At 42.2% G+C, this 12,227-nt stretch overlaps 1 protein-coding gene across 1 annotated transcript in view; it reads left to right on the top strand.

Moving 5' to 3' along the window:
* Positions 1-7,782, top strand: part of ACTR3 (ARP3 actin related protein 3 homolog) — a 33,065-nt gene extending 25,283 nt beyond the window's left edge. Inside the window, exons 9-11 of the mRNA XM_019522521.1 lie at positions 1,330-1,455; positions 6,197-6,280; positions 6,828-7,782. Coding sequence (XP_019378066.1) covers positions 1,330-1,455; positions 6,197-6,280; positions 6,828-6,923 — 306 coding nt within the window. The 3' untranslated portion in view covers positions 6,924-7,782. The remainder of the gene's footprint in view (positions 1-1,329; positions 1,456-6,196; positions 6,281-6,827) is intronic.
* Positions 7,783-12,227: the final 4,445 nt, after the last annotated feature.

The following is a 12,227-nucleotide window of genomic DNA, read 5'->3' on the forward strand; positions in this document are numbered from 1 at the left end:
GGGGGGGGGGAGGGGGAGGGTTTCCCGCCATGGTGCACACCCCTGGGTGAGGCGTGGGGGGCATGTGCACCCCTCAGATTTGTGCATGGGGCACATGTGGATAGCTCACTGTGGGCTTAGGGCTCTCCACTCTGCTGCCTTTCCTTTGGGAATCCTACACCAGCTGCATGCCCCCTGTCTGCTCAGCAGCAATGGGGGCAGCAAGTTGTGGCCCCTTCTGTTGGGTGGGCAGGGGGTGCGTGGTCAGCATGGGGCTCCCTGGGTGAAGGCAGCAGAATGGAAAGTCCTGAGCCCACAGTGGGCAGCCTGCATCTGCCTTTGCTCTGCTTGGCTCTGCCCTGCTTAAAAGCATCCCCACTTTTAAAAATGGTGGTGGTGTTGCTTGAACTAAAGTTCATTCAATGCATGTGATGCAGGAGGATGCCAAAAAAAAATGGTTTATTTATGTCAGTACATTTTAGAGTACTGACATGAACCATTTTCTTTTTTGGCGTGCTCCAGCAGCCTCTAGCGTGGCATGTAACCAAATCGATTATTGGATTGGTATCAGCCAAAATGGCTGGTTAATGATCGCTACTGATATCAGCCAAGAAAATCTTTATCAGTGCACCCCTAGTCCAATTCCTATGGTTCCTGTATTTGATACAGATGTGTAGTTGTTTGGTTTTATATTGATATTATAAATTCAGCAATATATTTCCATTGAAATAGAATAATTCACTGCCTGTTTCACTAAAAATGGCTCCATCTTGCAAAGGTACCATATTTTCTTGAATACAAAGAAAATATGCACTTTTTTGCTGGAAATCGGTGTGCAATAAGTTTGAACGTGTAGACGGATTGCAGTGTTTTGGGGTTCTAGTTCCATTTTTACAAAGAGGTAGAACTGGAGAAAAGAGATGAAGAGTAGATGATAATCTGAAGAGAATTCCTTAAACTCTTAAGCAGTTGACCTTGTTTCATTGTGACAGCCCCTATTGAGTGTTTGTTGCACTTCAACTTTTAAAAAATTTGGTATTTTAAAACTTTTATTATTTAATTCATTTCTGTTTAAATAGTTATACACAGGCTGAAGAACCAAGTCCAGAACAGACTAAATGTTGAGGGCCTAAATTTCTAGGGGAGATGAGTACTTTCAAGTGCTCCTCTTGATACTTTTACCTTTTTAAAGGACCTGATAATCAGAAGTGCTAATATGTTGGGATCTTACCTTGTAAACAGAAGTTGCCTGTATAATTATCTTAAGCCTAGTTTCCAAGGCTGTTGACTAATTTCTCACTAAAATTTATTATTTCTAACTACTTATTTCTGTATGCATATTCAATACAGAATATTGTCCTCTCTGGAGGGTCAACCATGTTCAGGGACTTTGGTCGCCGTTTACAACGAGACTTGAAAAGAACTGTTGATGCCAGGCTGAAACTCAGCGAGGAGCTAAGTGGTGGCAGACTGAAGGTTAGTTCTCTTTGCAGAGGGTTCAACATGTGCACTTACGTATGCCTCTCATTTTGCCTTGTACTTGAAAATCTGGGACTGAAATAAATATAACAAGCAGCATTACTGCCATGGCACTTTGTTATTGTGAACTAAAGTACTTTTTATTATGAATATCCTCTAGGGTAATTTAGCAAAGATCCATATACTGTAAGGATTTGAGACTATGCTAGGAAGTAAGCACACAATCCATGTACTGAAGGCAGGTGGTGAATGCTTTTTCCCATGCTTCCACAGCTTAAACCCAAACCCCCAAACCCAGCTGCTTCCATGATTGTTAAAAGTCTTCTCTAAATATAAGGATAAGGTTTACTTTTGATAGTGAGAGGACACTTGGAAAACTTTCAGTGTTTAAGAAAAATTCTGTGTCTGTCACTTGATTACTGATCCAGCCTTTGCTTCTTTTTTCAGATAGTGAAGCTCAGAAAAAAAATTGAAGTCATTTTATTTCAGGAAGTTTTTAGGGTTTCTTTTCAAACTATTATTAGGATCCAATTTGAAGATAGTGTTTAAGGGTGTGTGGCATTTAGTTCAAATAGTGTTTGCAATTTTTTTTTTCAACTGAACTACGGTGACTCCATAGGATTTGATATCATTTGAGTTCTTTTAGCTGAATTACTGTCCTTAAACTCTAAATATCTCTAGCATGTTTTAATGGGATCTCACATAAGCAATTTACAAAGTTTCAAAATTACATTCTGTGGGTGCCTACACGCTAGCGCGGAGGCTGCTTTGGCATACTGGAATTCCAGTGCGTCAGCGCAGACTCGGTTAATTGAGTTTGCTGGAGAGTGGCAGTTGCTGTGCTCCAGCTGCCTCCTGCATCTTGTATCAGCCTCCCCATGCTTAAAAATGGGGGTGGGGGCTTAGTGCTCCCACTGTCATTTTAAAGTACGGGGATGCTGATATAGGAGACGCGACGGCGCTTTAATTAGAGCAGCTCTTGGTGCCACTCCTAGGTAAAGTGCTGCCCCACACCCCAGCCCTGGAGTGTGTGTAAAAGTGCCCTGTTATCCCATGGTTTTGAATGATGTAGCTGAACTTGATCAAGACTGCTTGTCAGAAAAATACCAGATTCCCTCAGCTACCCCTCTGACATTGCATACTTGTGTGACATAGGATGTGGCTTGCATGTACCTCTGGTCAGGTAGGAAGAATGACTGAATAGTAAGGAAAGTTTCAGTTGGAAAGTAATGGGGACAGGACTGATTCAGAGGGTCAGAAAGGTGGGCTTGGCAAATGGACATGGTAACCCATGGATAGGCAATTATTTCAGCTGGTGGGCCACTAAATGAGTTTTGGAGAGCTGTCGAGGGCTGTGCAAACAGCATCTTTCAGAACATATAATTTTAACAAATTATAGATAAAAAAAACAAAGTGAATATTAAAAAGCAAACATCTACTATAATGTATTTTAATTTTATTTCAAAAATATTTTTTTCCTGATTTTTGTTTCTTTGAATAGTGTGTGCAATTTGCATAATGGCTCAAAATAAAATCTTACTCTTGTATATTGTGTCGGGGGGCAGTGTGTTCAGGGTGCTGGGAGGGGGTTTGTGTGGGGGGCTGCCTGTGTGCTAGCTCCTGGGAGCTGGGCAAGGGTGGGGGGAAGGAAGAGATGATAGCGCCGGGGGCACATGTAGCAGTTTGGTGCAGGTGCAGGCTGCCAACCTTCATATTTGGCCTGTGGCTACCTCTGTAGCACTCCACATAGGGCTGAGCCTTGCCCAAGGCAGCTCACACTGCACTCCCACCCTCACCGGCCCTGTGCCCGCCAACAGCTCCACCCTGGCCCTAGCCCTGGCCAGCATGCACAGCTTCCTGGCAGGGCTGCCTTCCATTTATTTAGCCACCTGCATGTGGCTGCTCATCGCATCAAGTGGGTGGAAGGCAGCTGGGAGCTGGAGCCCTGTGCGCTGCTGCAGAAGCTGCCCAGCTACAGCCCCCCCCCCCCCGCCTGCCACCGCTCTCCTACACTGCCTGCTTCCTGGAGCGTTACAGCAGGGCCAGGAGGAGTAGGAGGATATGCTGGAGGCAGGGGGAGCTGAGCAGTACCTGGGCAGTGGCAGGAGCATCCCTGCTGGGAAGCTGTGCTTGTTGACCAGGGTCAGGGTAGTGCCATCAGCAGGTGCAGGGCAGGTGCAGGTTAGAGCACAGCATGCAGGACTTGGGCCCATGCAGAGCCTTATGGGGGCAGCCAGGGGCTAGATAGAATCAATTGACAGGCTGGATCCAGCCCACAGGTGGTATTTTCTCCACCCCTGTGGTAACCTGAGGAAAATGAGAAGAGGTTAGTAAGATGGGAATGGAAGGCTTGGGGTTCTGGAGGGTTTCAAACAAGACTGGCTCACGAAAGACATTCAGCTAGTCAAGCAGCGTGTTTTGGTGTCTTTGCTCTGTCAAGATTTCAAAGATTTCATAGATTTCATACACATTAGGGCTGGAAGGGACCTCAAGATCATTGAGTCTAGCCTCCTGCCCCTGGTGCAGGAAGTCAGCTGGGGTCACAGGATCCCAGCAAGAAAAACATTCAGGTTTCTCTTGAAGGCGTTCAGAGTAGGTGCTTGAACCACCTCCAGCAGCAGGCTATTCCAGACCCTGGGGGCTCAGACGGTAAAGAATTTCTTCCTTATGTCCAGCCAGAAATGGTTTTGCAGGAGTTTATAACCGTTTGACCTTGTAGTCCCTTAGAGCGCTCTGAACAAATGTTGCCCCAGGTCCTGGTGAACGCCCCTTATGAACTTATAGGTGGCCATCAGATCGCCCCTGAGCCTGCGCTTTTCCAGGCTGAAGAGTCCCATGGCTCTCAGCCTCTTGTCATAAGGTCTGTTTTCCTGACCTCTGATCATGCACGTGGCTCTCCTCCAGACTCTCTCAAGCTTCTCCACATCCTTTTTGAATTGTGGAGCCCAGAACTGGCTGCAGTACTCCAGCTGTGACCTCACCAAGGCCGAGTACGAGAGGAGAACGATGTCCCGGGATTTGCTTGAGAAGTATCTATGGATGCAAGCTAGGGTTTTGCTCACTTTACTAGCAGCAGCATCACATTGCAGGCTCATGTTCATCTTGTGGTCAGTCCTGACCCCCAAGTCCCTCTCGTCTGTAGTTGGAGTTCCATCACAGCCTTGGCTTTCCTGGTTTGCTCCCTGTAGGTCTGGACCAGTGCAGAGTATTCCTCCTTGGAGGTGGATCCCATCCTTTTTAGGTCTGTCTTTTTAGATGCAGGAGGACCGCTAGTTCCTTGTTAAGCCGAGGGGGCTACTCTGTTCTCTTGATGCCTTTCATTCGAGACTGAATAGCCTTAGGTTGTGCATCTAGGATTGCTCCCTTGGGGAGCAGCCACTCTTCCTGAACTCCCCTCCCCCTGGGGTTGTGGTCCCTTAGGGCCTCACTGACAAGTCTCCTGAGTTTGTCACAGTCAGCCCTCCTGAAGTTGAGGACCTCTGTACTGCTGACTGACTTGACAGCTTTTTGGCGGATGGTGCAGATGATCAGCTCATGGTCACTGTCACCCAGCTTTCCTTTGATCATTAGGTTGCTGATTTAGGTCATCCCTGGTTGCCTGTACCAGGTCAAGCAGCGCTTTGCGTCTTGTTGGCCTGTAGACTTCTTGAGTCAGATAGAGCTCATCCAAGCACATGAGGAAGCTTTGCGACCATTTGGATTTGGCTGAGCACTCTTCCCATGAGATGTCATAGGGGACTTCAACTACCCGGACAGCCATGGACCAGGAGCGTACAGCCTCAGCCAATTCCCTGGTGAACTCCTGGCCAATCTCTTGATTCTGGAAGGGAGGTCTGTAGTAGACTCCCACCATTGTAACTCCTGTGCTGTGTTCCCCACAGATTTTAAACCAGAGGGTCTGTAGTTGTCCACTCTGGGTGCCGATGTTGGCTTGTAGGGATGCACAACTCTCCTTGACATGCCAACACATTGCTACAGTGAAGCCGCCTCCACCATTTCCTTAGTATGCGAGGTTGAGTCTTCAACCACGGCTGTCTTGATACAGAGCAATTATGGTCTGACCTAGAATACCTGCATAGCTTGTGTTCTCTTCACTATTTAGTCAGCTATTGGAAACAAGAGACTCTCTCAAAACCTTGCTCATCATTCTGGTTTCCACTGCTAGATGTGGGGAGCAATTTTCCACATTTTAAAAATGCATCATATTGAACATATTGTTTCTGGTCAAAAGGTCATCCATTAATCTCTCTATAGGAAATCCAAATTTAGCCATGATTAGAAATGCTAAGATAGTTAATGCATATGCTGTCTATTTTATATAATGCAGTCAATTTTATGCAATGAATACACCAAACAGTGTATTCATTTCTAACCACTCCAAATGGATTACAGTTTGCATGTTGTATATGGATGTAGCGGGGAAGAGGCTCATGCAGTTTGGGTATCTTATTTGTAATTAAAAACATGGTTGTAAATTGCACAGGTGGGCATTTGTTTAAATTGGTGGAACCAACCACCTGCAATTAAAACTGATTTTTTTAAAGACTTGTTTTGAGGAGTAATATATGTCTAACCTTTTGGTTCTGCAGACAAAGCAATGAAGTGTATATATACGTGTTACATTTTAAAAAAAAACTATTATATTATGGACACTAAAATGCTTCAGGAAAAATATATGCTGTTACTAGCATCAACAGTGCTTTTATTAGTAATGTGTATATTTTGTCTTTCTTTGTAGCCCAAACCTATTGATGTACAAGTCATAACACACCATATGCAAAGATACGCAGTTTGGTTTGGAGGATCAATGCTGGCTTCCACAGTAAGTTGGCTGTAAAACCTATTACCTTTAACCTTCTGAATATAGCTGAAGCTCTGATCTCTCCTTGATGCTTGATACCTATTGCTGTAATTAGGGAGTTACCGGTACTCGAAGGGACAAACCATTTCAAGTACAAGGAGAGACTTTAAAGGTTTGAAGAAGCAAATAAACTCAATGTTACATTATTGTAAATGATTGTGCTTATTGAAGAACAGATTGAATTTTATTAGTAGATGTTAAGAGTCCTGGACCAAAAAATGACAAAGTCAGTAGGGAAATACAGAGCGCCTGAGCAAGGGGCTAACATAAAAGGGATGAGGAGGGGAATGTGACTAGGTTACAGAAAATAACATGTTAGCCAACTAAGCCCTGGGGTGGGGGACTTTATGGCAAAATATACTGTTCGTTGTATGGATTTAGTTAGCTGAAAATCAAAGCTAAACTCAGGGTTTCCTCATTTAATGTATTTCTCTATTTCCTAATGATTAATTTAATATTAAAAAGCAAGTAACCAGAGTATTTGATTACTTGTTTCCTCTTTTTCCAGCCTGAGTTCTACCAAGTATGCCACACCAAAAAAGATTATGAAGAGATTGGTCCTAGCATCTGTCGTCACAACCCAGTGTTTGGAGTCATGTCTTAAAGCTGACCTCAGAGGGGTCAGGGATATGGGAGGTGGGGGAAAAAGAGAGAGTTTCTGATTACTTGTTTGTCTGGATGAATGGTATTAAGAAGATTATCATAACTTGACAATAAGAAAAAAAAAAAAAAAGACCAAACACAATAAACAGGAATATTTTAATAAGTGTCTCAACATGCGGCTGTAGTGGAAAGCCAAAATGATTATAAGTTTTTTTTGTTTTTTTTTTTTCTTTAGATTGAATATTTGAACCTGTGCGTAACAAACAAAGAAGTGGGTTTTAGTTCTTTCTGTGCCCTAATATTTTGTATATTAATGAATTATCCAAGATTTGATGGAATTTGACGGTGTGTAGATACTCGGCTCTCTCTAATGCTTCAGTTGTACCCTGACCTGGGTACAATGCAAAAGCTTGTTTATATTTCATACTTTTTTATACTTTGAGGAAAAAATATCAATTAAAGGAAAAAAAATGTAATATTTGAGGAAAAATACCAATGACCAACTTTAAGGTAAATTAAAAAATATGTCCACATGAAAGTTTACTCATGTGACTCTAGTTACTGCAAATTATGACCAATCTGAATTCTGGGTTCCATACAATGCAACTTTGCAAGTGTTTTTGGAACTAAGAAGATAGTATCTTGGATTAACCAATGCCTGCTAGTGCTTTCTGATTACTCGGTGCATTTTCATTCAATTTCTTGCTTTAAAAAAAAAAAAAAAAAGTAAAGACCAGACTGTTGGACCAGTATTGCAGTTCTGTAGTGTCATTTCTAATTAAAACCAAATAATCAGATTATCAAAATTGGTGTATTTAAAATCTAACACCATTCCAATAAAGGCACAACATTTCTTTTTATGTTTGTGTGAGGTGTTTTAATCTCATTACGTGAAAGGTCCTGAGTGCTTTTGTACCTTACCTGTCTACAGTAGTTCAAGCACAGCATTGTTTTGCAAGATAGAGAACTTTGCATGCTTTGTACAAACTGAAGTGTGAGCTTTTGAGAACTGAAATTTGTGTGCTTGTCTAAATAACTTGTTTATTCATTTTGGCATTTGGACTTTGTCATTTACATAATTTCTTGCTGCAGCATCAGGTTTTTTCATTTTCAGTTTGTCATGGTAGACAAGAGACAGCATTGTGGTGTTGCTGTTTTTTAAAATCTGTATAGTCTCTCAAGGAAAAGTAGACTTGCTTATTAACAAGTAAAGAGAGGGTAAATCTTTTCTCTTCTTTCTAGAAAGAAAGTTTTATGCATTTAATAGTAATGTTTGCAATTTCTATCAGTGTTGGAAGCTAGGAAATACTGAAGATTTTGAAAGGATATACAGGAGTAGGTTCTTATGCTGAATTCACAAATTCAGTCATATCCGTTAACACAGAAGACAAGAGGGAGGTTCCTGTAACTTGATATTTTTTTTTCACTGAAATGAAAAACATTGTGGGAATCAAACACAGAGGTGAACTTTCAGATACAATATCTCATGCACTGTGATGCAAAGCAGAAAGCCAGGACAATTCTATTAAGGCATTACTCATGCAATGGTGAGAATAAGACTTTGAAGCAAACTGGAAACTTGTTAAATAATCAACAATATAAAATTGTTATTAATTAGCTATGGTTGCTGTTGTCTCCTGATAATTGCTGTAATCTTTTGTGCTTTGGTTTTTGGCTAAAAATCAGCACAAAAGCACCCTAATTTAACTTTTGGAGTTCTTCATAGGTTTGTAAATGGTGAATTTCAAGTTCACAGGTGAGATTAAATTGCTTTGCTTATGAGGGATTTATTTCAGTGATGTTATTAAAATCCAGTGAACCAAGTACAAAGTATTCTATAATCCATATTTCCAATCCATACTGTAAAAATTGTTTCAGATAAATGCATTGTTTATAACCAGCTGAAGAGATGGACCTTGACTTTGTCAAATTACTTCACTTCTGGTTGTTGCTTGTTACCTGTGGGTGTTCTGATCTGAAGCTATTAACCTGTTCAGTGTTAATATGAGCCACAATATTTAACTGCTAGTGCATATGATGGTTAACAAAGGGAAATGTAGTAATATGAAACTACCACTTACACTTCATGGCACCTATACAGGGTTTTTTTTAAGATCATTTTGTGAAAGTCATTACGCAGGTTTTCTTTGCTGCCTTGCTTTGCCGACAATCAACATTTTTCAGTTGTAGAGTTCTAGTTTTCTACTGGCCTGAGTGCTTACTGCCAGTGTTGTGTGACTGTGCCTGACATAAAGAGATCTCTGTGTGGGGATTGCTCACTTTTGCATTCACTAGAGCCATATGTCAACACTTTAAATCGTAGAGCATGGTCTCAAAGTGCACTTACCCCAGAATGACCTAGCCCTGCAGCAGTGTGCTGTGTTCTAGCTGCCTCTAGATTCCTGATACAGCTGTCTCAACCTGACTGCATGAAGCTCTGCCTCAGAAATACATTTCTCCTTTATGAGGATTATTTTACTGTTTCCTGGCCTATCAAATCTTTCCCAAAGGGAGGGTTTCTAAAATGATTGAACAAGGTAATTGCTGCTTGGTTATGGCAGAGAAGGTTTATCCCAAGAAAGAATACTTTGTTGCTGCACACTTTTTTAATTGATAGATCTGTTTTAATTTAAAGGGCTGGATAAATTCTCTCCTATTTATAATCACAGCTTTCCCACCATTTAAAAATGTATTGCATTTCTACACGGCTTGATTTGGTAACAAAAGTCTGTTTTTCTTTTTTTAAAGCAGCTAAAACTACCTAAAATATTACTAGAAATAATTATCTACACTTTGGAAGTACTAATGTCACTTTCATGATCTCTAACATAAGCTTTAGAGATGCTCAAAGAAACTTAGGTGGTTCTAAATGTTCTGTTTAAACTGAAATGTTTAGCTTTGATTATCTTCTCTAACTTTCACATACTGTTCTAAACAACAGCTGCAGAAAACACTGATGTAAAATTTTCATCAGTGATAGAAAAGTGTAATTCAAGAGCTGAGATGCAGTGTATACTAACTGACCATAGTTGGCATGTCTACACGAGATGCTACTGTGCAGTTGTTACTGCGCATTTATTTAGTGCTTGTAACTGGAGTTACTGTGCCGTAGTGCTGGCAAATGTCTTTTAGGTGATGCTACTGCACTGTAGCTTCATAATACTGCGCAGTACCCTGTTTGCACTGTCCGTGCTATGATGTGCTACTGTGCAGTATTTTTCAGCAACTGCACAGTCAACATCTCGTACAGACATGCCCAGTACGTAGTAAAATTGCAGTGGGGACATGATGCCCAGCTTTATTATATTGTAAACAACTTGAATGTATAGTAAAGTGACCCCTTAAAACGTCTACTCAGGCAGGACACTGTGCATGTCCACTTCACTATCTCAGTGGAGAAGGGCTCGTCTGCCACTCAGTGGTTTGCCACTGTAATAACACCTATTTTGGGGTAGCCAGCTTGGGAAGGCTGGCAGTCTGCTCCTTCCTGAGGAATAAATTTACTATAGGGTCAAACCTGTGGTAAATTACTTTGCAATAATTATTTTGTGCATCTGGGTTAGCACTTGAATTGACATGCAAGAAATAGAAATGCCCAATGTATATTTATTATTTTTAATGGTATTGACTGTGGGACACTAATACACACGTCTGTTGCAAAGACTTAGTATATGTTAGGCCAAAAGCTGCATAACTTTCAGTTCTATATCAATGTTATGAATCTGATAAATTAGGAGATCCTTCACAGTAAGCCTCTTCTGAATATGCCAACTTGTGTAAGCAAAAATTGCTTGTGAAAATTTTTGAAGGGGAGCAGTTTTCATAGTTTCATAGTTTCTAGGGTTGGAAGGGACCTGAGCAGATCATCTAGTCCGACCCCCTGCCATGGCAGGAAAGAGTACTGGGGTCAAACGACCCCAGCAAGGTGTTCATCTAACCTCCTTTTAAAAACCCCCAGGGTAGGATCCAGCACCACTTCTCTTGGAAGTTGGTTCCAGACCCTAGCCGCCCTGACCGTGTAGTAGCGCCTCCTGATATCTAACCTAAACCTACCCTCTGCCAGCTTGTGACCATTATTCCTGGTCACTCCTGGCGGTGCTTGGGGGAACAGTGACTCCCCCAGTGCCTGCTGATCCCCCCTGACTAGTTTATAACAGGCCACAAGATCGCCCCTCAGCCTTCTCTTTTGGAGGCTGAACAGGTTCAGGTCCCGTAGCCTCTCCTCGTAGGGCCTGCCCTGCTGTCCCCTGATCATGCGAGTGGCCCTCCTCTGGACCCTCTCCATGCTGTCCACATCCCTCTTGAAGTGGGGCACCCAGAACTGGACGCAGTACTCCAACTGTGGCTTGACCAGTGCCGCATAGAGGGGGAGGACAACCTCTTTGAAGCCACATAAATTAAAAAAGCTTCAGTCTTATAACTTATTTAAAAGTGGCTGTATGTAAATGGAAGGGAAATGGTAACTTTATGAAAGGCAGCAGGTAGCTTATGTCCTGGAATTGATAGTGGCACCTAGTAGGGCATGCTTCTGGGAGCTGAGACAGCACTGCAGCAGTGGTACTAACCCGCATACATTGCATAACTGGGACATAGCTACGTCCATTTGGAAAGCAGTACTGAGGGACACACTAAGATGAGATTTATTGCACACTGCAGCTTCTAATTAAGGGTGGTGCGTTCCACATATGAGCAGAGGCTATAGATGAGTTGCATCACTTAAAGTACAGAAGCAAAATGTGGTTAGAACTGTTGCTTGCCTCCTTTTGGCTTTGTCCAGTGGTCTTGACCAAACAAAAAATCTCTTTAAATGACATTTTTAGGCTGACTTGTTTGGAAATCCAACCTTTCCCCTAAGTACCAGGGAGCTACCTTGAGCAAGATTTATTTATCTACCATCACAGCGGTAACTAGATCAACAAGCAGCATCAGTTGGTCTCTCAGGAAGTCAGCTCGCATTTTTACCCTTTGACAGGAAAAGAATAGTACATAGAAAGCTGGCAGCTCTTGGGCGTATGGGAGAATAGGAGATTTCTGTTGACAGTGAAGACTGTACTTTGCATCCGACTCTTAGTACACTCCACCGCTGCTAATCAGTAGGAACATAGTGCATGCTGGGGAAAATTTACAACCTTTTTCTGCCTGCTGTCACAGCAACATGAAAATGGCTGAAGCATTGCATGAAAAACCAGTTAAGCACACTCTCTGAAACCAACTGTATTCCTTGTGTAGAAGTGGAGCTGTCAAACCCATACCAGATTCTTGCTGTACTTCACAGTAGGCCATCACAGCTCTCAGGGATGCTATT

Source organism: Gavialis gangeticus, unplaced genomic scaffold (assembly GCF_001723915.1).
Source record: "Gavialis gangeticus isolate Ggan-Ray unplaced genomic scaffold, GavGan_comp1, whole genome shotgun sequence".
Taxonomy (NCBI): domain Eukaryota; kingdom Metazoa; phylum Chordata; order Crocodylia; family Gavialidae; genus Gavialis; species Gavialis gangeticus.